The 23592-nt window shown below is 33.5% G+C and overlaps 2 protein-coding genes, 1 non-coding gene and 2 pseudogenes across 5 annotated transcripts; 1 reads left to right on the top strand and 4 right to left on the bottom strand.

Annotated features, from left to right (window-relative positions):
* Positions 1 to 1760: 1760 nt before the first annotated feature.
* Positions 1761 to 5132, top strand: LOC129308236 (uncharacterized; annotated as a pseudogene).
* A 1398-nt stretch (positions 5133 to 6530) lies between these two features.
* LOC129309887 (cell wall / vacuolar inhibitor of fructosidase 1-like) lies at positions 6531 to 7654 on the bottom strand (annotated as a pseudogene).
* A 3694-nt stretch (positions 7655 to 11348) lies between these two features.
* On the bottom strand, positions 11349 to 12075 carry LOC129310033 (cell wall / vacuolar inhibitor of fructosidase 1-like). The gene has a single exon (XM_054951852.1). The coding sequence runs from the start codon at positions 11932 to 11934 to the stop codon at positions 11410 to 11412; it is 525 nt and encodes a 174-aa protein (XP_054807827.1). The 5' UTR covers positions 11935 to 12075; the 3' UTR covers positions 11349 to 11409.
* Positions 12076 to 12234: 159 nt separating this feature from the next.
* Positions 12235 to 12306, bottom strand: TRNAW-CCA (transfer RNA tryptophan (anticodon CCA)). Its single transcript has one exon. It is a non-coding gene; the product is annotated as a tRNA-Trp (tRNA).
* Positions 12307 to 17048: 4742 nt separating this feature from the next.
* On the bottom strand, positions 17049 to 23199 carry LOC129308150 (nuclear poly(A) polymerase 3). 3 transcript variants are annotated; one of them, XM_054949185.1, is made up of 10 exons: positions 22614 to 23198; positions 22393 to 22470; positions 21112 to 21219; positions 20014 to 20076; positions 19760 to 19921; positions 19352 to 19465; positions 19081 to 19143; positions 18670 to 18975; positions 18215 to 18379; positions 17049 to 17710 (listed from the first exon to the last, which is right to left on the bottom strand). In XM_054949185.1, exons 1-10 carry the CDS (start codon positions 22881 to 22883, stop codon positions 17384 to 17386), a joined length of 1656 nt encoding a protein of 551 aa, XP_054805160.1. In that variant the 5' UTR covers positions 22884 to 23198; the 3' UTR covers positions 17049 to 17383. The 3 variants fall into 3 exon arrangements, with proteins under 3 accessions (XP_054805160.1, XP_054805162.1, XP_054805161.1); XM_054949187.1 differs by lacking the exon at positions 20014 to 20076 and having other exon boundaries at positions 22614 to 23199; XM_054949186.1 differs by lacking the exon at positions 19081 to 19143.
* Between the last annotated feature and the right edge of the window lie 393 nt (positions 23200 to 23592).

Here is a 23592-nt window from a genome sequence, read left to right as displayed (position 1 = left end):
TAAAAATATAACTAAATTTTTTGGTACCTAAGTGTAGTTAAAAGTTTAAGTAAAAAGATCTTTATGCTCATACTTACTAAAAATGATATATTGAAGTCATATTTACCTTTTATTTATAATTGTAATTTCATAATTTATAAGAAGGAATTATTAATTTACAAGTTATATTTTAATTTTTATAAATAATAAATTGAAGTCATATTTATTTTTCACCTACAATTGTAACCTCACAATTTATAAATAAAAATTTTTAATTCACTAATCATATTTTTTGCTTTATAAATAATAGACTAACATTATGTTTACTCTTCATAACAGCTACAACTTCAAATTTATAAATAAAAAATTTTAATTACAAGTCATATTTTACATTTTATAAATACAAATGCAACTTTTTTTTAGATATAATTTAATATATTTTAATAAAAGTAATTTTGTCTTTGCATCACAACTACAAATTACATGCAAGTCTTGAGAGATTTGGTTGCAATTTCTTTATTTTGCATGTCTTAATTGTAAATATGTTTGTTATTTGTGGCTTGTACATAAGTCCCTTTTTTATAGGAAGAAACACAAATAATAAAATATAATTTGTATATTTGATGGTATACAACTAATGAAAAAATATAAATAAAAATAATTTATATGACAAAAAATGCAATTAGATAAAAAATTGTTTAAATTCTATGGAATTTTTATACACATTGACAAATTCTTTTCATCAGTTGAATGAATGAAGGAATCGCTATTCCTTTAATTTGAGTGGATAGAAAACTCTATATTCAATTTTTTTGACCAAATTAGGCTATTGCTTATTGCTTAATAATATAACTATTTGGTGTATTTATTAACAAAGTAAACTAAAATAACTTAGAAATCGACACGATTTGTTTACACTCATCATTGTAATTATTATGCGGCATTAAAAGATTAAAATGATTGCCAGTTATTGAATCACATGATTCAAATATATTGCAAATATTCGTAGATTTCTTCATTAATTACACTTATTTCCCATGTGAACGAGATCGATCCTTGGTGCTCTATCAAGGATAAGTATCATTCATAGATAAAAGAAAACGCATTCATGAATTTTTAAGAGTGTAAAGAATAAATTTAAATAACTTAGTTGCAATGAAAAATAAGATAAAATATTTTTATATTTGACAGATAAATTTAAGCTATTCATGTTTATTTGTTTCTGTTGCACCCCACATCGGCGTCCCATTCTTTCCCAGCTAGTTGTTTAGTCTCAATATCTTCATAAGCTTGTAATAAAACATATTTTATAAATATATAGTACTAATTTTTTGCTATTTAAAAAACATAAAATAATTCGAATTACATATCTATTGTCTCATCTTTATCATCTACTATTAATAAATACGAATGGTGAAATTAAAAATAAAAATTATTTTTAAATAATAATAACAATAATATTTTTGTGACAAATAGGAGTATAATATATAGTAAAAAATATTTTTTTACCTAACCCAGTAACCTCCCAAAAACCTTTCATTTTTGGCCACATAACCTCCCTAAAAGTTGAGAGTCAAAATAGATTGATTAAAAATGTAAAACTCTATTACCAAAAAAAAAAGAGTGAAATTCTAAAAAGAAAAGGTAGATGGAAAATTTAAGGAAAAAGAACTAATTTTGAAGGAAAAGAAAAAATGAAGATGACTAAATAAGGGGAATTTATAAAAGGAAAAAGGATTAAATTGAGGGCCACGGAAGACAATGCCAAGCTGGCAACTGTCGGCGAGGCATTTCTTCAATCCTTGGCTTCCTAGCAATTCCATAGTACCCAACAAGGCACACATGTTCTTGTTTTGATTTTGGTTTATAAATATGGCGTTTTGAATGAATCAAACTGATCTCCCTGGGGAACAAAGCAAGTTCAGTGCTTTCCCGGTTATTTCCTTTACCCGTCTTGTTCGTTTATTATCTCTGGTTTTCTTTACCTCCGGGATTTTAACTCTCCCATTCTTGGCCTATCATCGGATCTGGGGCTCTTCCTTTTTTCTCTTAGAGGTTTTTCTCAACTTTTCTTCTTGTTCGTGTTTGTTTGTTGTTTGATGTTATTATGATGGCGGACCCTAGTTTCATGCTGTTGGGTTTTGGATTTTTGTGGGTTTTCAATCTTTTGATTTATGTGGGACTTTTTGGCATCTTTAGGCGAAATGTATCTTCATATGATGTGGGCAGTGAGAGATTTGTTTTTGCTACATTTTGTGGGGTTGATTGATTGAGTATTGTTCTTGTCTTCCCCTCCTTCCGTGGTTAGGTCTGAGATGAACTTTGGTGCTTTTGTTGGGCCCGTGCACGTTTTTCTGGTTGTGCTATCCCTTGCTTTTTTGTCGGGGTTTTCCTGATTTTGTTTTTTTCTTGTAATCTTTTTCTGTAATTTAATTTGTGAATGGTGCTTTTAGCTTGCTGTTTCTGGATTTCCAATAACCGGTTTAATCTTGACCTTATAATGCAGGGTTAGTTCAGTATCGGAATTGCATTGGAGTGGTTGGAAATTATATTCAATTCACATGAGATTTTGACAGAAGGGCTTCAAAAGAAATAATTGTGCAGCTAGCAGTTGACACTGAGAATTTGCCATCTATATATATATATATTGAAACGTGGCCAGTTTGAGGTTTCTTAGATTCTCAGTTGTGGTCGTGAGTAGAACAGAAGTTATTTCTTGATAGTTTTGGTCATTGTTGGTCCTTACCGTATAATTTTATGTCAGAGAAGCTGTTAGGAGCTGCGTTTGGCAGAAATTTTTTGGCTCTTGTAACTTTGTTGTGTGACAATAGGAGATAGATTATAGATTGCATTAGGTTTGTAACATTAGGATGGGTCTATTAAATGCAGAAGATAAGGGTGCTGAACTTGATCTTGAAATAGGGTTGTCTGAAACAGAAGACAACTCAAAGAAAGAATCTAATCCAGTTGCTGCAAAACAAGAGAAGTCATTATTTGCTAAGGTTTCTGGAGGGGATGTTGGTACAAAGGAAGAAAAGCCAAATTTATACTGTAATGAGTCGAATTTAAGCAGCATTTCCAAGCATGTGTCAAACAAGTTATTCTCTGGACAAGAGTCAGTTGACATGGAGAAAACCCAGTAAAGGAGAAACGTAAGAAGGGCAGTAATAAAAAGGCACCCAAACCTCCAAGACCTCCCCGAGCCCCATCACTGGATGCTTTTGACCATAAGCTAATCAGGGAGCTAACTGAACTTGCCATGTTGAAGCGTGCTAGACTAGAGCGCTTGAATGCCTTGAAGAAGATGAGAACATCTAAATCATCATCTTCCAGTGGCAGTAGCAGCATACTTGCCACGATTTTCACTATTGTCTTTTGCATCGTGATAATATTCCAAGGTAATGTTTTGTCATTGAAGTAAATAATTATCTTGCATACATAGTTGTATTGCTAATACTGTGCAGTGAAATCTAAATTGGGATTAGAAATAGGCTTACGCATGATTGATGAGATAACCGTGGGAACGTTGCCAATTATTGGGATGAGTTTTAGACTAATTTATTACCTTGTCAATTTAGTTAACTTTGGAATCTGCATTTTATTGCTAGCTATGACCATTAGTATTAGTATTACTCTATTATCTGGAGAGCTAGACCTTTCCATTTTCCTGATTAAGAGGTTCGTAATTTGTCTGCAATGTTGAATGGAGACCACTGTAGCGTATGTGTGATGAGTAATCTCTAATCAAAGGCAATGTTTTCAAATTTTAACTGTAGTTATCATTTTCTAATTCTACTTCTAATGGTTGCTTATTTAATCCTGATTTTTTTTTTGGCCATCTTATTTGATCCTGATTTAGGATTGCTAAGCTATGGTAAAATTATAGAGGATTCAAAGGATCAATGAGGCAAAAGGCCTTCCATTATAAGCCAGTCCTTTTAGATGTTGAGCTCATTATCCTGTCTACAAGTTAGGCATACTTTAATATTCATCGGATTTTGAAACATGTTTGAAGGGAATTTTGTTGACAAAGAGTATCCATGTTTATGCTGTTATCCATGCTTTCTGTTTATTTGCCGGCAACAGAATTTGCATTTTCCTCAATTAATAACTGGATCTAGTCTTTTCTTTTCCTTATAAATAGGATGCTGGGAGTGCGGTGAAGATCATTGAACTTCTAGCATTATAGACAAAAATTTCAGCATAAACCAACTTAGAATGCAAGATGGGAAATTAAGTTTTGAGAACAATGTTTTCTCAGTGACATGGGAGCCTTCATGCCATTTTGTGGAAGCTGTAGCTTTCTTGCCTCTTACGGTCCTATACGTTTTCTTTGTAGGCATGCCATCTGGAAGAAGTTCAGTGTCAAACTTCCAGGGATCTCCTCTATCGACAAGCGTAGATGATGGCGTGATCTCAGTTCAATACCCCCTCAATCCATCAGCAAATAGCCCGAATGCTCCCGGTATAGAGTCTCACAAGTAAGTTAAAATGTAAAATACACACACGTGCTTCTTATACTCTTCTCTGGCTGTAGATCTTTCAACTATATTCATATAACAGCACAACACCATGTTGCAGCCTTTTAACATCAATTTTGCTATTCCATGGTGTCTTGCAGTTTTGTAAAGCAGGTCACAAGTTCAGATTGGTCAGAACGAACGAGAAGACGCTCGGGTTAATGCGTTTTTTACCAAGAATAAAAATGGTGCAGTATTTGGCCAATAAAAGAGGGTTTAGTGTTCTTATTCCTCTGACACGATCCCTTTTATCTGTTTTGTCTGTTTACGTATTACTTCTCCTTTTATCATGAAACTGGGTATCAGAACTGGGTGGGTAACTTACCACTTTTTGTATATTAATCAGTGGTTTTGTTGGGGGGGCCTAATTGCCATAGCTGTACTGCTGGTAGTGTACATTGGCTTGCCCAATTCTTTTTTATTATTTTTTTTGGGGCCTCTTTGGCTGATAGCAACTTCCTGTTGCTTAATTGTTTCAATGGTTGTAAGTTGCATAGTATTTCCGAATGTTGGAACAAAATTTTCCTTTCCGAGGTTCAGGAGCAGTTTGTCTTCATTTATGAAGAATCAGTGAGTGGACTCGGCCTGCAAAAAATTGGACGATCAAATCCATTACTTCAGTATGATTTTACATGTCTGCTTGTGGTTGTTTTGATTTACTATTAATTTTCAAAAACTGGGTCTACGCAAGTTATCATCATTACACATCTTTTGTGGGTTCACCTTGATTGCAATAGCACCGAGTGATATTGAAGTGAGAAAAATAAAAGAAACCACATAAAGCATAAGGCAACAATGACTCTGTGCCAGCCACACAACAATCCCCACAATTTTAAAGCTCAGATTGATTCCCATTATATCATTCCCTCCATTAAGGACATAAAAACTTAGAAAAGAGAGAGAGAAAGAAGAGGGTGGGAATTGGTGAGGATTTCATTATGATGTCTTATTGGTGCATCTATTCCATACCCTCCCCAAGTCTAATGGTCATTATGATTCTGTTTCTTTGCCTTTATAAGACAGACCCATCCTGATTGAGAGCAAAACAGGTAAAAAAAGGAATTCAGATTTAGTCATTTTTTGTGTTATTTTTTAATATATAAATACGTGAACTTAAATCTAATTAGTAAAGATGCCACTGTCCATTCCTAATCAATTCATCATCGCAAAAAATTTACAGATGCTAAAAACCGCACTGTTATTAAAGTCTAGTAGTAAACTAAAATGCAGGTCATTATTTCTTTCTAGTGACAGAGCCTGTACAGTTTGTCCTACTTTGATTTGTTCCTTCTATCTGGTAATTGTTTGATCTCTTGAAAGGAACACATTTTTAAGGAAACTTAACCTGGCTTGAAAGAAACCACAAGAGTTTTCTTTTTAAGGGCCGAAAGGTATGCCTTATTATAATTATTGCTCTCAGTTTCCATTTGAGATGGTTGAGTCCTGTTAGTGTCAAATGGGGTTTAGAACATGTTAGTGCCAGTTTGGGTCCTTTTTATCAGAACATGTTGAGGAATAGTTAAGACATGTGATCTCACATGTGACACCTCCGTCTGTCAACCAGAAAAGAAATATTAAGGAAAAGTTGACCTACGAGGCGTCATCATCTTCATCTGATAAGAATTCGACACCTGTAATATATGCTCACGTTCACTGAGATGAGAAAATTCTAGATACTTTGCTTTGGACTGAATTTGTTTTGTTGTTTTGCATACAGTAATTTAATTCTACTCATCATCTTCCTCAAACCCCACTCACATATATTGAATGAACTATGACCACTATCTTATCTTTTAATAACCACCAGAGATTGAGAATGGCAGAGAATAGAACATTTCGGATAGCTGCTTGAGACAAACTTGCCGTGTCCTAAGTTTCTTTCTCAAGATTAGCTATTTCTTGAAGATTTATTATATTTTACCTCTTAAAATATGTTTCAGTCTAAAATATAATTAAGAAACTAAGCAAGTGGTTGTGGCAAACAAATAAAAGATAACATTTTGAAACGTTTCTGAGAACTGTACTTCAAAATTAAGGGGGAACACTCCATTCAAAATGCTAATAATCTTTTATGACTAAAATGCTGAAGCAGGGACATGGTACACTGATCAGAAAACTCAGAGTGACTGAACAATAGTACAATAGCTGCTTTCAAAGTACATATATATATAATTTTTGTACAAACCCAATAACCATCCAAATTGGAGTAAGGCTCTTTAGATCGGGGCAGAAAGAGGAAGAGAAAAAGAGGAAAAACCCAAAATGGGGTAAAAGAAAAATTAACCCTTGAGTAATAGTTTCATTATAGCAGAAGCCACACCCACTAGCTTCTGCAGAGTCCCATTTCTATCCCCCAAAAGAGACTGATTCTGAGCAGAGCCTGAGAATTTCTTATCACAATTACTGATTTCCTTGGCAGCATCAGACACACAGTAACTGGCAAACCCAAATCTGCCTTGGCTCACAGCATCAGCTGCTTGTGGGAGAGTATACTTGACGATGGGTATATAAGACTCTGCACAGAAAGCCAAGGCTTGCTCTAATTGTTGATCTGAGGTCTGCTTGATGAGACTTCAATGTAATTCAGAGTGTCACTTGCATTTGCCAGAAGGTTATTCACCATCACAAGAGCGACCCCTTTGAGATCAGGTTTAGGGGCGAGAGGATTTGAACGGAGGGTGGCGACACAGAGGTCATAAAAAGGAGTCTTTTTGCATATCTGGTCTATGAAATCGCCATTACTGCTTGTATTAAGGTCAGATTGGTGGGTTGTTGTGAAGAGAAGAGAAGCAAGAAGAAGAAGATGAAGAAGTGGAAAGGAAGAAGACGAAGAAGAGAGTAGAGAGGCCGAGCTGAAGCTCCTCATTGTTCTGTCTTGCGAGAGGAAATGGCGGATGAAGATTATGGATGGAGGAAGAATGCGAGAATGTCACTGAGGTTCGTGCCTCAGCCTGACTGATATTTATGGTTAGCTTGGTCGTTTGGCGTGTTAAAAAATGGAAATTCGTTTGTCGCCATCTGGAGAAAAAGAGAGAGGTGAAAATATTTGAAATCTGTTGTTGGTGTTATGCTCAGATTTAAAAATATTCATAGATATAAAATACGATAATCATAGCAGACGAATGAACATGTTTAAATTAAAACGTTTAATGTTCCGAGTCTAAGAAATGGAAAGCGACGAGGCAACTGTGAAATAATTGGAGCAATGCAGGTGATAATAATGAAGTTTGAAACTTGATTTGAAATCTAATCATGTGTGTGAGAGAGAGAGAGAGAGAGAGAGAGAGATTGTAAAGTAATTTGCAGGTTTTAATGATACCATGGGCTGGAAAGAAGGAAAAGGAACACAAAGTTTAAGGTTTGAGGAGTTTGGGGTTGCCCCATGTATCACGGATGTCCCCTTTTTCACCCTCTTCTTCTCCTTCTTCTGTTTGTTCAGATTCTGATCCCACCATTGATTCTAGGGTTCTTTGGAGACAGAGACAGTGATGGAGAGAGAGATGTAAAAATTATTAGTGAGATCATTTGCTTTTTATCTTTTTTCTCACTGGATTCTTCCATTCCTCCCCTATGAGCATATGGTATTTGGTTTCCGTGCACGCAGGTTTCGTTTTGTTTTTCTATTGTTATTATCATTTGGATTTTTTGTGACTGATTTAGATTTTTAGTTTTTTATTGTCTTAATTTAATGAATGTTAATTAAAAAATAAAATAAAATCTTACACCCTCCAAGGACTACTAATTGCAGTATTAAAAATATCTTGAGACAGACAGAACAACATCGCCAATGCAATGCGGAAAAGAGACAAGCCATTAACTACACTTTTTAATTTGTCTTGTTTTCAAATTTAGGCCTAGGGATTGGAAGTTCTTCTTACCATTATTTGAAGGGTATGGCAATTCGGTACTAGAGTTTCAATTTCATAATGCCAAAATTTATTTTTTTTAAAAAAAATAAATTACAAATAAAAATTCAAAAATTTAAAAATATAATAATCTCGGTTACAGATTATGATAATTAATTATTTTTAGTTCATGATTTACAACTTGCATTTTCATTTATTTATAACTGTTAAAATTGATATCTGCAATTAAAAAGGCTTTTAGGGATCTAACTATTATCAAATTGAAATTTTTGGATCTAATTATCATTCTTTCTCGTCTATATTATTAATAACTCAATTAACAAATTGCCACCCTGTGTCCAATAAATAAAAATTAATTGCCCACTCATCTCATCCGTACGGTTTCAAGGGTAAATATTCGAGTTCGATAAAAAAAATAATAAAAACTCACGGAGGTAACATGTGGTAGCCACATCATATATTGTTTCTGTAATATTATGTACTTCTTATGTTTATTTAATTAAAATTCTCTTTTAATAAAAAAATATTCTCACACATCTCGTTTGGGTATCGTATGAAACTCACAATCTCTTATTTTTAGGAAGCTACAAGTCAGATGTCCTTAAACTACAAGGTTATTGGCATGGAGTATAGTAGAATTTATAATAATAATAATAGTAATAATAATAGTAATAATAATAAATACATGTTTACGATTTAAAAATGGGTTAATTCATGCAGAAAAACTCAATGGAATTTTGTTGGTGGCCCCAGAAAATTATTTATGTCTCTGTAATTGTAGAGCTCAGGTTGGCATTCATCATTGCAGTATTGTTCATTTGATCCTTTCTCAGTAAAAGAGGAGGATGCCACAAGCCAAGCCTTTTTTTTTTTTTTTTTCTTTGTAGATCCAACTTCCAACTTCATCGTTACAAGTATATTAATTATTCAAATAATGTTATCTACTTTAACATTAGCCTTTGTTTTTTTTTTTTTAAATTATCACGAGAATCTTAGCTATTGGACTAGTTTAGACCCTTAAAAGTGCAATCTTTAAAATCTTGTTTATTGATTATCATTCATCTTTTTTATCCAAGGGCTTGAATTATATTTACTGTTTTAACAAAAAAAAATAAAGGTTAATTGAGACAATACTAACAATTAACCCTGGCATTGGAAAACAATCACTTTAGTTTTTTTTTTTTAAATATATTAGAAGATATTACTTGCTCCCTATTTTTAATATCTGAATCAACCTCAGATAATGATATTACTTTTTGAATTTTCTCTAACAATTTTAAGTATACAAATTTTGAAACCATCAATTCCAGCTTAAGGTTTATTTAAGTTCATCTTTATAATTTGAAAAGACACTCCTACTTTAATATTTTTTTAGATACATGAAGGTCATTTTTAATATGTAAAGAAAATAAAATTAGTAGGGAAAACACAATCATTGATCCTTTTATTTTTATTGAGTTTTACTTTTAGTTTCTGTAATTTTTTTAATATTTTTAGTCTCTATAAGGATTGAAAATATCGAAAGCACTGAAATTATAAGGAATTGAGTAACAAGCATCATTTAATATTGTTGAAATTATAAAGACTGAAAACAATAAAAAAAAAAAAACTTTAGAGATTAAAAGCAAAACTCAATAAAACTACAATGGCAAATGATTACTTCTCTATTCAAAAATGTAAAGTATTTTTTAAGGAGTTGAATGTTTAAAAATATAAGGTATTTTTAATTTTTTGAGGTGTAATCATTGCTTTTTTTAAAAAGTGCACCTATTGATGGTGACTTTTTATTTATTATAGGGTAGTTAATAGGGATAATTATAAAATGATAGGGTTAGTTTAAAAGTAGGTAAAAACTTTATTAAGAGGTGAGATTTGGTTAAAAATACTTTATATTTTTAAACGGAGGGAGTATGTTTTACCGGATAAGTATATACTGTATACTTGCCATACATTTGTTACTATTATTTAATTAAATTTATTTTCTTACTTATGTAAAAGATGTACTAAACGAGGATATTTTTAATCATTTCATATATTTTAAAAAAAGTTAATTTTTTTTTGATATTGTAGCAATATAACTAAATTAAATATCTTTACGTTAATTAAGAACGGATAAAATTAAAAAAAATATTTAATTATTATAATGTGTTTTATATTTTTAATCAATGATTATTTTTAAAAAATATTTTATAAATAAGATTGAAGGGACGAATATACTAAAGAGGCTGGAACAATGTATTGCACCTGAAATATGAAAAATGACAAGATTGCGTGGTAGTGGTTTCTTGTCTGTCTGCTTATGTTAATCAACGCAGCCCCCCATAGATCGATTGAATATGAACAAAGAAATTGTAATGCTATCATGTGAAACCAAGAAAAACACGCGAAAATGACAAACTCTTGCTTATCTCCTTCCAACAATTTCCATCAATTAACAATGCCAAATGCCCTACTCACTTATTTTGTCTTCCCCACAACAATCCCATTCCCATTAACTCAACTTATGAACTGTCATTGAGTGAATTTTATTAAAATAAAAAAAAGTCTTAAAATTTATTAATTTTGTTTAAAAGTTTAATAAATTTTTTATTTTATTCTTATTAAATATATATATTCCTCTAGTCTTATTTATAGAATATATGAAAGATTAATTTTAATCATATTTATAAAGAACTTTATTATTTTATAGATTTATCCTTACCTTTATACCCTTCTTAAATGTTTGAAAAATTATTAAAAATAATTGCTTTTGTCTTTATTAATGATCTAGGTGTAAATTTATTAATTTTTCCTACTACACAATTAATGAGGTTTGAAATTTTTTTTATTTTAATAAAATACACTAAAAAATAACTTATAAATAAGATCAAGAAAATTCATGTTCAAATAACACATTTTCTTTTTTGGAGGTAAAAGAATAAATTTGTGATAAAAATTTAATAATATGAATCTTTCACCTACATCCTGTAAATAGAACCAGCTCTTGGAGGAACTCCAATTTTTATTTTTAATTATTATAAAGAGAGCATTTCATTAACAGAAATCTAAAGCAAATTTCTGACAATAGCTGCGGTGACTTGAGCAATGTCATGCACATCATTGTTTTCTCGTGTGAGTAGCGATTTCCCAGAAGAGAAGCTGCTTTCGCAAGAATTGGCCTCCAAAGCTGCGTCATTAGCTCCATCTTCAGCGAACTTTGGGTCCCCCTTTTGCAGAGCTGCAATGGCTTCCGGAATATCAGCTTCCAGAACTGCGCTGTACTGCTCTGCACAAGACCTCAGAGCTTGTGTTTCAGTATCGCCATGGCCTCTTCGCTGGAGCTCCTGGTGAATTTTGGCCACGGCTTGCTTGGCTTTCGCTTTCATGGCGTCCACCATGATGAGAGCGAGACCTGAGATGTCAGCATCAGAGCTTCGAGGGTCTGATTTGAGGTACTGGAGACAGAGGGCTTGGTTCGGAGTGTGCTTGCAGGTTTGTTGTATGAGGCTGGCATCGTTGAAAGATGAAGTTGCAGAAAGAATGAAGAAGAAGAAGAAGGGGAAGAGAGAGAGGAGCTCTAAGGTGGTCATTTTTGGCTGAGAATGTGGACTGTATTGAGAAGTGAAAGATGATGAGTGGGTTTTATACAGTGTTCTTGAGGCGTGTAGGCAATTAGTGGGCTTGTTTTGTTGGTTTCAAAGTTGATGAGATGATATTAGTTTAGGCAAGAAGGAAGGAGATTGAGATCAAAAGAATAATGTGGAGATACAATTATTAGATGCCACAAAGTCACAAAAGGCACGCCTTTTTTTGGTTGCCCGCCTGAACGATTATTAATTCGTAGTTGGGTTGGTAAAACGGAGGCATTAAAAAATAAAAAGGAAGGGGATTGAACCCGACGTGAATCGAACACGCAACCTTCTGATCTGGAGTCAGACGCGCTACCATTGCGCCACGGATCCACATGCGATGGTTCTTCCTATATACTCTTAATATTCTATTATGCGAAAGTTTAATAATTATTTATAATAAATGATTTTTTTTGAGCCTATTGTTTAGAAAATTAGTTTATTATTTAAATACTTTATGAAAATTAATATGACTTACTTTATTTTTAGTGGAGTAAAATCTTAAAAAAAAAAGAATTTTTCTTTAAAGCACTTCTCATATTTAAAATATTTTCTCAGTCAAAAATTTAGTTTTCTAGATCTTGATTATTTTTAAAAATTTAAAAAAAAAATATAATAAAACTTCTTAAAATTAAATTTTTTCAAAAATATTTTTTTCACGGAAAATTGAAACAAAAATGAGTCTAAAACATAAGAACAATAATTCTTATGGCGTTCCTCCAATGATTTAAATAACAAGAACTTCATTAACTATATAGGTTCGTGATGAAGACAACTCCTGACAACATGTCCACCGAGTTAAGCGTATCATGTCTCCAACTACTATGTTAGTGAAGCTGTGAGCCAGCACTGTTTTTCTTTCATATTTTTTTCAATTTGATCATACACAATTATTTACGAGTTCATATCAAATTTAGGAAGTTTGTGGGATATTGGTTTGTCCTGTGGCTTATGCATAGATAAGGGTTGAAAAATTCTAATTATTAATCTAAAATGAAAAAACCAATTAATTCCAATGTTTTCAACCCTTATTTTACAAGAACGTCCTATATACCACAAACAGGTTAGTTATCTGCTAGTTTTTGTCTAGTTTAGTAATACAAAACATATTATATTATATATAAATATATATTATAAGATATTATTTGAAAAAGAAGACAGTATCTTTAAATTTTATTATTTTCACTCGCTTACAATGGCGGAGGAATATCATAATTACATCCAAGGCTTACAATAAAATATCCTTTTACATAAACTCCAAAACTTTAACCTATGACTATGAGTCTTCCTCAAGACTTGATCGGAGTGGGCGAAGCAAAGAAGGCTACCTGCAAAAGTTTTTCTCAAGCAGGAAGGCTCAATCACATTCATATATGCCAAGGCAAATAATTGAACACTAGAGATTAACTAAATAAATAGTTTCAACAATTAAAGATGAACATAAAGTATTGAAACAGAGTAAATTGATGAAATTGAATAAATATTATACAAGCAACAGCAATAAGAGGTAGTTGTGGCCGAAAACAAAAACAGCACATTATATCCAATCCAAAAATGCAGGCATAGACGAGATATATCAAACATTTGAGAAGAAACAAACCTTAATTCAAACTAACCTTTGAATTAATTAAGCTGCTCGAATTAACTTCCCAATCACATACATTTTGTTTGTCTGCATGACCTGCTTAAAAAGAGACATAGCTGATATACACAGTGTCAAGGGTGCGAAAGTGCCTCTAATACTGTTCAAGTTTTGATGGAATTTCCATTGATCTACCATATGCCCGACTTAAAGTATTATATGTTCATGAGGTGAGCGCGTTTAGTTGTTAAGCATGCAACGTTTTCTTTTGTCCATTTGTTAAGTTTAAAGCTTTGTTAACGTGATTTTCGGAGCAATTATGGATGTGAAGAATTAAAATTCTTGAACATCCATGCTCAATATTTTCTACTGAATATGTCATTGGATCTTTAACTATTTGTCAAGTTTTGGCAGCATCACACTGTTCTGAGTTTTTCTTACCTTTGTTCAATAAAAATTTCCTTCATCCCTGATATTTATAACCTCATATGTTGGGCTGCTCAGCCTTTGGTCCACAGAATGTAGACATATTAAACCCATTCTTAATGAGGAATATTGATATTGTACCAGCTGGAAAAGCCTGTCTGGAGTTCGTGCAAATAAGCATATTCTTCGGCTTGTTCCAAATGTGGAGGTAAAATGCATGCCAATCTTTCTTCTCTTGCAACATCAGTTCTTGCTGATTAATTTAGGAAACAGTTACAGGAACCAATTGGTCTTGTTTTGCTTCATTCCTCTTGGGCCATTGTCTCTCGAATGTGCAAAAATTGTTTTCAGAATTTCCAATCTATGCTGAGATTTCTTAAAATATGGGGAAAAAAAGGCAAGAAGTAAGTGCATTTGTACTAGAGTAGTATTGTTCACTTACATTCTTTGCTTCAAGTATGTACTCATGTACACAACCTTTAAAGCTTATGTGACAATACATTCTTTTTTGTAGTTAATTGGATATCTTGGAAGGAGTTCATTTGGCTTTCCTTGCAGCTTTTATTCGTCAAAGACATACAGATGCCTCCTTGATTTCTCTAATTATGCACTTTTTTCAAACATTTGCTCTTTGGCCCTGGCCTAAACCAGTAATGGTGCTGAAGGAATGTTCCCAAAAGTTACAGATGTTATAAACACACAATCCTTGATGCCCATACAGCTTCCATCTAGTCCTTATGAGTATTGCCATTCAAATATTACTAGAAGCACATTCTATCAAATTTGGGCTGAGTTTCTATGCGGACATAATGTATGGGTATATAAAAAAAAAAAAAAGAAAGAAAATAGCATAGATGTACTTGTCATCATCTTACCTTACTTCTTTCAATAATTTTATTCAGATGCACTTCATGTCTTCATCACATTGCTTCATATGTTGTGCCTTTCTGGTTTTGTTTGACAACTGCAATTGAAGTGTATTCTACTGTTGTCTTTCAATAAATAGCATATATGTCATAAATTGAAAACATATTTGCTTATGAATATGTCTTGAGTCTCATTTCTTTATCTGGATACATTGAAGAATCTTTTGAATTCAGACTTCCATTAGGATAGTATTTCCGAGCTTTTTCCATATTCAAAGAAATATTTACTACATGCCAATATTTACCCCCCTTCTTCTAATAAAGATGATATTGGAGATTGGGTTGGTTGGGTCAAGTCAAGGCTTCGTGGTCTTCTCATGATTACGTACCTTACTTGGACCATTGCTATTTATCTGAGTTGCAGTTTAGAACTTCAAAATAAGAATATCATCACTTATGAAAATAGTCATGTAGTCTAATGAATCACATGGGTGGTCATTGGTTAGCAATGAATGTATGTTTTTATCTCATTATTACAATAATTTATCTCCTGCTGTAACTTTAGACTTTTATTGATTACAAGGAGACAAAATTTCTTATACCAAAGGAGAAAGAAATGATGGAGATAAATGTTAGTGACACTGTAAAGTGGGATGCTAATTTCCTCGCTTTACAAATTATTTTTTTACATAAATCAGTAGTAATTAGAGTGGCCCCATACAAATATGTCAAAGTATTACATCAATGAAATGACTATGTAACAGACCACGAGCACTTACTATCATTTGGAAGTTCCCAACAGTGATAACCAGAAGGAATTGTTGCTAACAATATCCTTCATTCCTTTTTATATATTATCATCATTTCCTTGCGTGGTTTCCCTTATACAATAAGGGGAAATCCAAGATCTATGTGACCCCAATCCAACAGAATACATGGGCGCTGAGAAAACTGAGCCTAATGTAATTTTCTATTGGGCTTCCTAAATGGTAAAATGTAACTGACAAAATACAATTGATAGAGGAGGAGTTTATGAGTAATCTCAGCACCTACTATGATGTCTCTCCTAGGAAGATGGAATTGTCCATTCTATTGGCTTCTTATCTATCCAAGAATGCCTCGTTTGATGATGATACTGCAAAGCCTACAAAGTACAACGACATGTTGGAAGAAGATAATTGACCTTGATAAGACTGGCATAGTCACAATAGTGTCTTTCACGTCAATTTACCAACAACGGCATCTAATGGTGGCAAGTCAGAGAGCCTCGGTATTGTGAGACAAATTCTAATTTATTCCATCTATTAGTTTCCTATATGTACTTGCCAGTCCTGTATTTTCTGGCTTCAATAGTTTTGTAGGCTTTAGGGAATCGACGCTTGATAAATGATAGAACACAATGACTTCTTACAATCCATATAGCCGACCTCACCTAGTGGGATAAAGGCTTGTTGTTGTTGTTGTTGTAGAGAATCGACGCTCTCATTAATCACGGCGGGAGAATGAATAGTCTTGAAAATCAATTTAGAATTTGCTTAGGTGGATAGATGATACGAGTCCTTATGAATAAAAAACCTATTATACCTTTCAAATCATTGTGAATAGAAGAAGGAAGAACAATTTTATTCTATATATTCTTAGGATGTTCGGTAATTAAAAAGTAGGCGATTTTGTATAAAAATTTTCCAATGGCTTGAGAGATTTTTTCACTACTCTAACTTGGTTTAGTTTGCAACATCGTTATTTTTAATGATGGATGAGAAAATTTCACATATAGAATGAACAAAGTGTTATATATACAAATAATTTTAGAAGATTATCACCATACAAGCAAAAAGAGAAGTTATTTTTCAAGATTATTAACATCAACTTAAAATATAAGGAGTAACGAAGTTACACTTCTGAACAGTAATGGTACTCTAATTTAATGATATAAGACATAATAGGATGTTAAATTTTGATTGATGTCTCGCGTTATAAAAATTTATGAAAAAATTACATTTCATAAATTATAATACAAAATTTACATAATATTTCAATGGTTTTTCAATTAATGCACGAAACCTGGCCAAAACAAAAAATTTAATGCTCGAAACATAAAATCATGAAAATTATAGTCTATTTTACCACCCCAATGATAGAAGTAATAAACACTTGGCCCATAAAAAGCTTTATTATATACGTTTAAGAAAAAAGAGAGAGAAAATAAAAACAATTTTCTTCAACCTGGCTTTGCACAATCATTTGACAGGTACAATTGAGTTTTTATTTATAAGGACTCCTATCATCTATTCACTAAATTGACTTCAAATTTCAAGACTATTCATTCTTCTGTGACTAAAGAGACCTATACGCAGAGACTTGTATCATCTATTCCCTAAAACCTATGCAATTACTGAAACCAGAAAATACAGGACTTGCGGTATATACAGGAAGTTGAGAAATGGAACAAATTAAAATCTATCCCCTCGAACCCAAGTACTCAGAGTGGCCACCATTAGATGCCTTTGTTAGCAAAGTGATGTGGAAGACACTGTTATGAGTATGCTGGGAGACTTCTTGTCTGATCAAGGTCAGTTATCTTCTTCCAACATGTCTTTGCAGGCTTTGCAGTATCATCATTAGAGAGAGCACTCTTGGAAAGCTCAGAAGCCAATAGAATGGACAATTCCACCTTCCCAGGAGAAACATCACAGTATGTGCTAAGATTACTCATGAACTCCTCCTCTATCAATTGTATCTTGTCACTTACATTATCCTTACCATCTAGGAAGCCCCAATAGAAAACCACATTAGACTCAGTTTTCTCAGCATCCACATATTCTGTTGGATTGGGGTCACAAAATCCTTGGATTTCCTCCAACTGCACAAGTGAGACCACAAAAGGAAATGAAGATAACATATAAAGAGGATACTGTTGGCAACAACCACCTCCTATCATCACTAGAGGGAGCTCGAAGTGAAGATAAGTGCTTGCGGATTATCATATGGTTGGTCCATTTATGAAATATTTTGACATATTTCTAAGGGGACACTTTAATTACTAGTGAATTTTATTTAAAAAAAAATTCTGTGAAGAATGAAAATAATACATTGCAGTCTTTTGACAGTGCTACTAACATCTATCTCCATTATTTCTTGCTACTCTAGTACAAGAAATTCTGTAGCCATGTGATCAATAAAAGTTTGAAGTTACACTGAAGATAAATTATTTAGATAGTGAGATAAAAGCCTACACTCATTGCTGACCAACGACCACTCTTGTAATTCATTGAACTCCATGACCATTTTCATAAGTGATGAGAATCTGATATCAAAGGTCTAAATTGTAACTTAATAGATAGTATAGTACAAGTGAGGTGCATACCATGAGAAGAAGCCAACGAAACCGTGACTTGACCCAGCCAACCCAATCTCCAAGACTATCTTTATTAGGAGAAGAGAGGTAAATCTTGGCAAATAATGAATATTCTTTTGAATACGGAAAAGGCTCAGAAATACTATCCCAATGGAAGTCTGAGTTAAAAAGATCCTTCAATGCAGCCAAATAAAGAAATGAGACTCGAGACATATCCATAAGCAAATATGTTTTAAATTCATGACACATATGCTATTTATTGAAAACAACATTAGAGTATACTTCAACTGCAGTTATCAAACAAAACTAGAAAGCCACTACAGCATATGAAGCAATATGATCAAGTGCGCCACTACAGCATATGAAGCAATATGATCAAGTGCCTCTGAATAAAATTGTTGACAAAGAAGTAAGGTAAGATGACAAGTATATCTATGTTAATTTTTAAAAAAAAAATAACATACCCATGTCATATGACATCCTCGTAGAAACTCATCCCTAATTCGATAGAATGTGCTTCTAGTAATATTTGAATGGCAATACTCATAAGGACTAGAAGGAAGCTGTATAGGCATCAAGGATCGCGTCTCCATAACATCTGTAACTATTGGGAACATTCCTTCTTGTACCATTACTGGTTTAGGCCAGGGCCAAAATGCAAATGTTTGAAAAAAGTGCATAATTAGAGCGTTCAAGGAGGCGTTTGGATATCTTTGACAAATAAAAGCTGCAAGGACAGCCAAGTGAACTCCTCCCAAATATCCAAGTAACTGAAAGAAGAATTTATTTCAACGTAAGCTTAAAGGCTGTGTACATAAGCACATACCTGAAGCAAAGAATGTAAGTGAACACTACTCTAGTACAAATGCACTTACAGTTCCATACACTCCTCGCCTTTTTGCCCATAATTTAAGAAATCTCAGCATAGATTGAAAATTCTGGAAACAATTCTTGCAAATATGAGACCACAAAACCAAAATGGACCCGGAGGAATGAAGCAAAAGAGGACCAACTGGTTTCTATCGTTTCCCAAATTAATCAGCAAGACACTCTTCTGGTTTTATATTTTTTGTGTTACACAGACATATGTGACTAAAGTCAGAAAAACTGATGTTGCAAGACAAGAAAGATTGGCATGCATTTTACCTTCACATTTGGAACAAGCTGAAGAATATGCTTATTTGCACGAACTCCAGACAGGCTTTTCCAGCTGGTACCATCAATATTCCTCATTAATAATGGGTTTAATATGTCTACATTCTGTGGACCAAAGGCTCAGCAATCCAATATATCCAGGAAATATATAAGAAGGGTGAAGGAATTTATTAAACAAAGGAAAAAAAATAAAAAAAATAAAACAGTGTTGTAGCACTAAAACTAAACAACTAATTAAAGGGACGATGACATATTTAGCAGAAAATATTGAGCATGAATATTCAAGAATTTATTAACTCTTCACATATGTAATTGCTCCAACAATCATGTTAACAAAGTTTTATACTTAATGAGTGGCCAAAATAAACAGTTTTATACTTAAAAACCAAAAATACTCACCTCACGAACATATAATACTTTAAGTCGGGCATATGGTAGATCAATGGAAATTCCATCAAACTTAAACCGCATTAGAGGCACTTTTGCACCCTTAACACACTGTATCTCAGCTACTTCGGGTCTGTTTTTAAGCATGTCATGCAAATGAACAAAAAAGTCCTCCTGCATAAATCATAGGCATGGAAATCAAGACAATTATTGCACTGCCAAATAGAAATTTTTTGATAAATAGAAGAATATAATAATAGACTTACAGACATTGAAGCAAAGAAAGGAGCAACACAGAGAGCATCAATATCAGATTCTGGACTGTGAACCTGAACATATTCAGAAGTTCAGAAGACAAAACAAGTTTTTTGACATGTCAACAAGTTGTAGCAAATCACAATAAATTAAAATAGGAAAAATTAATCTTTTAGTCCTTCAACTTTTAACTCACTTGTAACTCAGTCCCTCAATTATGACTCGTTACGATTCAGTCCTTCAACTATAACTCGCTGCAACTCAGTCCCTTAACTTTTGATTTACCTATAACTCGGTCCTTATTTTTTATTTTTTTTTTAAATTTTTTTATCAAATAAGAGGGATAAAAAAATGCTCACATATTATTTTAAAATACCCTCTTCTTATTTATTAATGTGAGATAGAAGTTAACATGAAAAAAAAAATTAACAAAAGTTAAGGGACTAATTTGTAAGTGATTCAAAAGTTGAGGGATTGAGTCATAGGCAAGTTATGGTTGAGGGATTGAGTCACAGCGAGTCATAGTTGAGGGACTGAGTTACAAGTGACTTAAAAGTTAGAGGACTAAAAGATTAATTTTCCCATTAAAATATAACTTTCATCTGAACATTAAAAAGTAAAAAATACAGTTTTCAGCTTCAATAGTCATTAATGCCCCCCTCCCCAAAAAAAAAAAGAAAAAAGAAAAAGAAACTTAGATAGTAAAAGGATCAAGTAAAACCAAGTAACAGTGCTAGAAATCAACAGTATTTTATTCATCAAGGAGCATCTAAGTCTAATAAAGCTAGGGTATCAATGAGTTGGGAGCTTGCTTCCTTTATTTATGCCTGTGTATACTTTAAGTGAAAGCCTGTAGTTCAGTCATGTGTCAATTAAAAAATTCACATGTCTAGAAAGTGAGCATTTTATGAACACACACAGACACGTAAATTTTTGCAAAGGAGCCCTTGAATCAGGCAAAGAACTTTAATAGTGAAAATGCAATATGATCAACCAAATTCTAATTGTTATATCTCCGAACTTCCACCACATGGCCAAGACATAAAGTATAAATAGCAAACAAACATCTTTGACATTGGATGATACAAACTGAAATTGAGAGGACGTACTCCAAGGCCATAAGATCCATAGGCCAATATGGTGGCTGAAGTGGTAGAGATTTTATGCTCGGGAAGTCCATGATTCTGAGCAACCTTCTTAATCCATGATAAAACAATCTACAAAGTTATGTGCAATATCAAATAAACAGTTTCAGAAATGAGGTGATACAATAGAAGTGCTGGATTGGTAATTGATTGATAATATCATCAAGATAGTACAACGTAGAACATTTAAAACAATCATTCCAGCGCAAGCAAACAAATATAACAAGGGAATTCTAACTTGAACCTCCGCATTCACCCTGTGGCAGCTAGTAATCTTCACATAAGGTGATCTGATCAAAATGTCCTTATTCTTTCTCTAAAAGGCGCAATAAATGTAATGTATTTTATTCAGGTCATTAGCTACAGCACAAATTTCTACAACTCCAAATTGAATGATCTTGCACCTATAGTGCTGTGGAAAAATACCTGGAATACACTGACATCGATTATTAGGTGAAAGAGTGGGATTTTTTTTTTTTTTTTATCAAAACTTGCAACAGAGATTGCTAACATTCACATAACTAATATAGAGAGTAGCATTGCCCATAAATAACAATTGCATCTTACAAGAGTAACATATACATCAACAGAAGTTTAAGGCAATGGAATTACAATGCAATCCTACAATTGTAATGAAACGCATTGGAATCGTAAACTCATGATATTCCATCATGTAGAATCACGGAAATGCTGTCAAACTATCAATACCAACATCTTTCCTACATGTGAAAGAATCAAGAAAATATGATTTCACAGCGATGGAAGAAAAACGCATTTCCCTTTCTTTAAGGAAGCGAATTAGAAAGCACCTTTAAAAAAGACCAGCTTTTACACCAAAGGTTACGATGTAACTCACCATGGTGCCAAAAAAAAAGAAGAAGAAGAAGAAAGAAAGAAAAGAAAGCATCTTTTAAAAAAGATGGTTTTAGAATGTTTTGACAACTACTAGTCTATTATTACAATTTCTCCAAGAGGGAAAAAGAGCGGAGGTGTAGATGTCAGTATCCATAGCCCTAATAGATCAAAATCACAATTTATTGACTAAAAATATGGAATTGTCACAGGCAAGACAAATCACAATTCTATTTCCCAATCAAAACGCTTAAAATTCCAAATACCCTTTAGAAAGACCAGAAAAAAGGACGCATTACCTAACGCAGTAACGCACGGAAGACTAGATATTGCGGAAAGTAGAAAGATTAAAAGGAGGAGACCAGGTAAAATGCTATATTGAGCGAGAAAAACCTGTTTGAGCTTCTGAATGGCAACTTTCCTTCTTGACTCCTCTTCTGGCGACGGTACAAGTCCTTCATCGGCCATCAACTGCAAATTAAATTGAACCCAGAATCACAAAGCCACGAACTAAAAACACACAACCCACGCCACAAGAAAAAAGAATATTGCAACAAGCAAGAACTGCAAGAAAACAAAGAAAAAGAAATAGTTGCCTCCAGAAGAAATATGACCTGATGCAGAGACATTGATCTTTCCTCGTCTACCTTGATTAAAAGAGCTGGGTTCAGAGGGCGCAGTGCAAGAGCGGGTAAGGTTGGATGATGACGAACCACCACCCCGGAGGGTGGCAGCGGCGGCACAAAAGGGTCAGTCAACGTAGATGTAGGGCAAAGAAAGGGAATGCTGGGGTTCACATTTCCAGAATCATCGAACTGGTTATGCAAACCAGGAAGGGAAACGATGCCACTTTGAATTGGCTGGTGAAAAGCATGCCCTTCCATACAAATAGCCAGCCCCGCCAAAAGAAAAATATGGCCTGGGAAAAGACAAATCGGGAAGATGCTCAAATAAAAAGGCAAAATCGATTCCAATGGCCAGCGTTAGTTCCTCCCGAATCCAAAAAGCAAAAGGATTGTTAATTCAGTTGCTTTCCGTTACGATCCTCGCCAATAAGAATTCACAAGCCACCCTATACTTAGAACAGCTCTCGCCTTTCTTTATCTCTCTCTACGCGACTCCCTCTTTTATATCCCTCGTTCTGCTCTGCTTTGCATGCTTCCTCTTCCTTGGAGAGACCATTCGAGGTCACTCTGCTGTGAGCTCATTCAGTCATTCCAACCTACGCCGCATCAGACACGTGTCACCTGCGGGGATCCAAAGATTTGTTGGTGATGCATGGCACGTGACCCGAATTTGTTAGCCGCGTTTTCCCATGGTCGGTCCGATGTAAATGCCCCGAATCTTGGGATTTTCTTTTGATAAATAAGATTTAATTTTATCTCAGCAGGTTTTACATCATTACAATCAATTTTTTAAAAATTTTAAACTAAATTTGCCACACGAGTGTTAATGTTTTGTCAAGTTAGTATACATAGTGGCAATGCTTTTTATTTTTAATCAACATTTTTGGGGAAAATTAATTGGCTGGAAAGAGTAATCCAAAAGGAGATTAGAATAATCAAACAATCTAGAAACTGGCGGGAGCATCTT

The sequence above is a fragment of the Prosopis cineraria genome, unplaced genomic scaffold, assembly GCF_029017545.1.
Source record: "Prosopis cineraria cultivar Desert tree isolate PC_DT_omini unplaced genomic scaffold, ASM2901754v1 PC4, whole genome shotgun sequence".
NCBI classification, from domain to species: Eukaryota; Viridiplantae; Streptophyta; class Magnoliopsida; order Fabales; family Fabaceae; genus Prosopis; species Prosopis cineraria.
The sequence above is the reverse complement of the archived record's forward strand: the minus strand, read 5'-3'. Positions and strand labels throughout refer to the sequence as shown.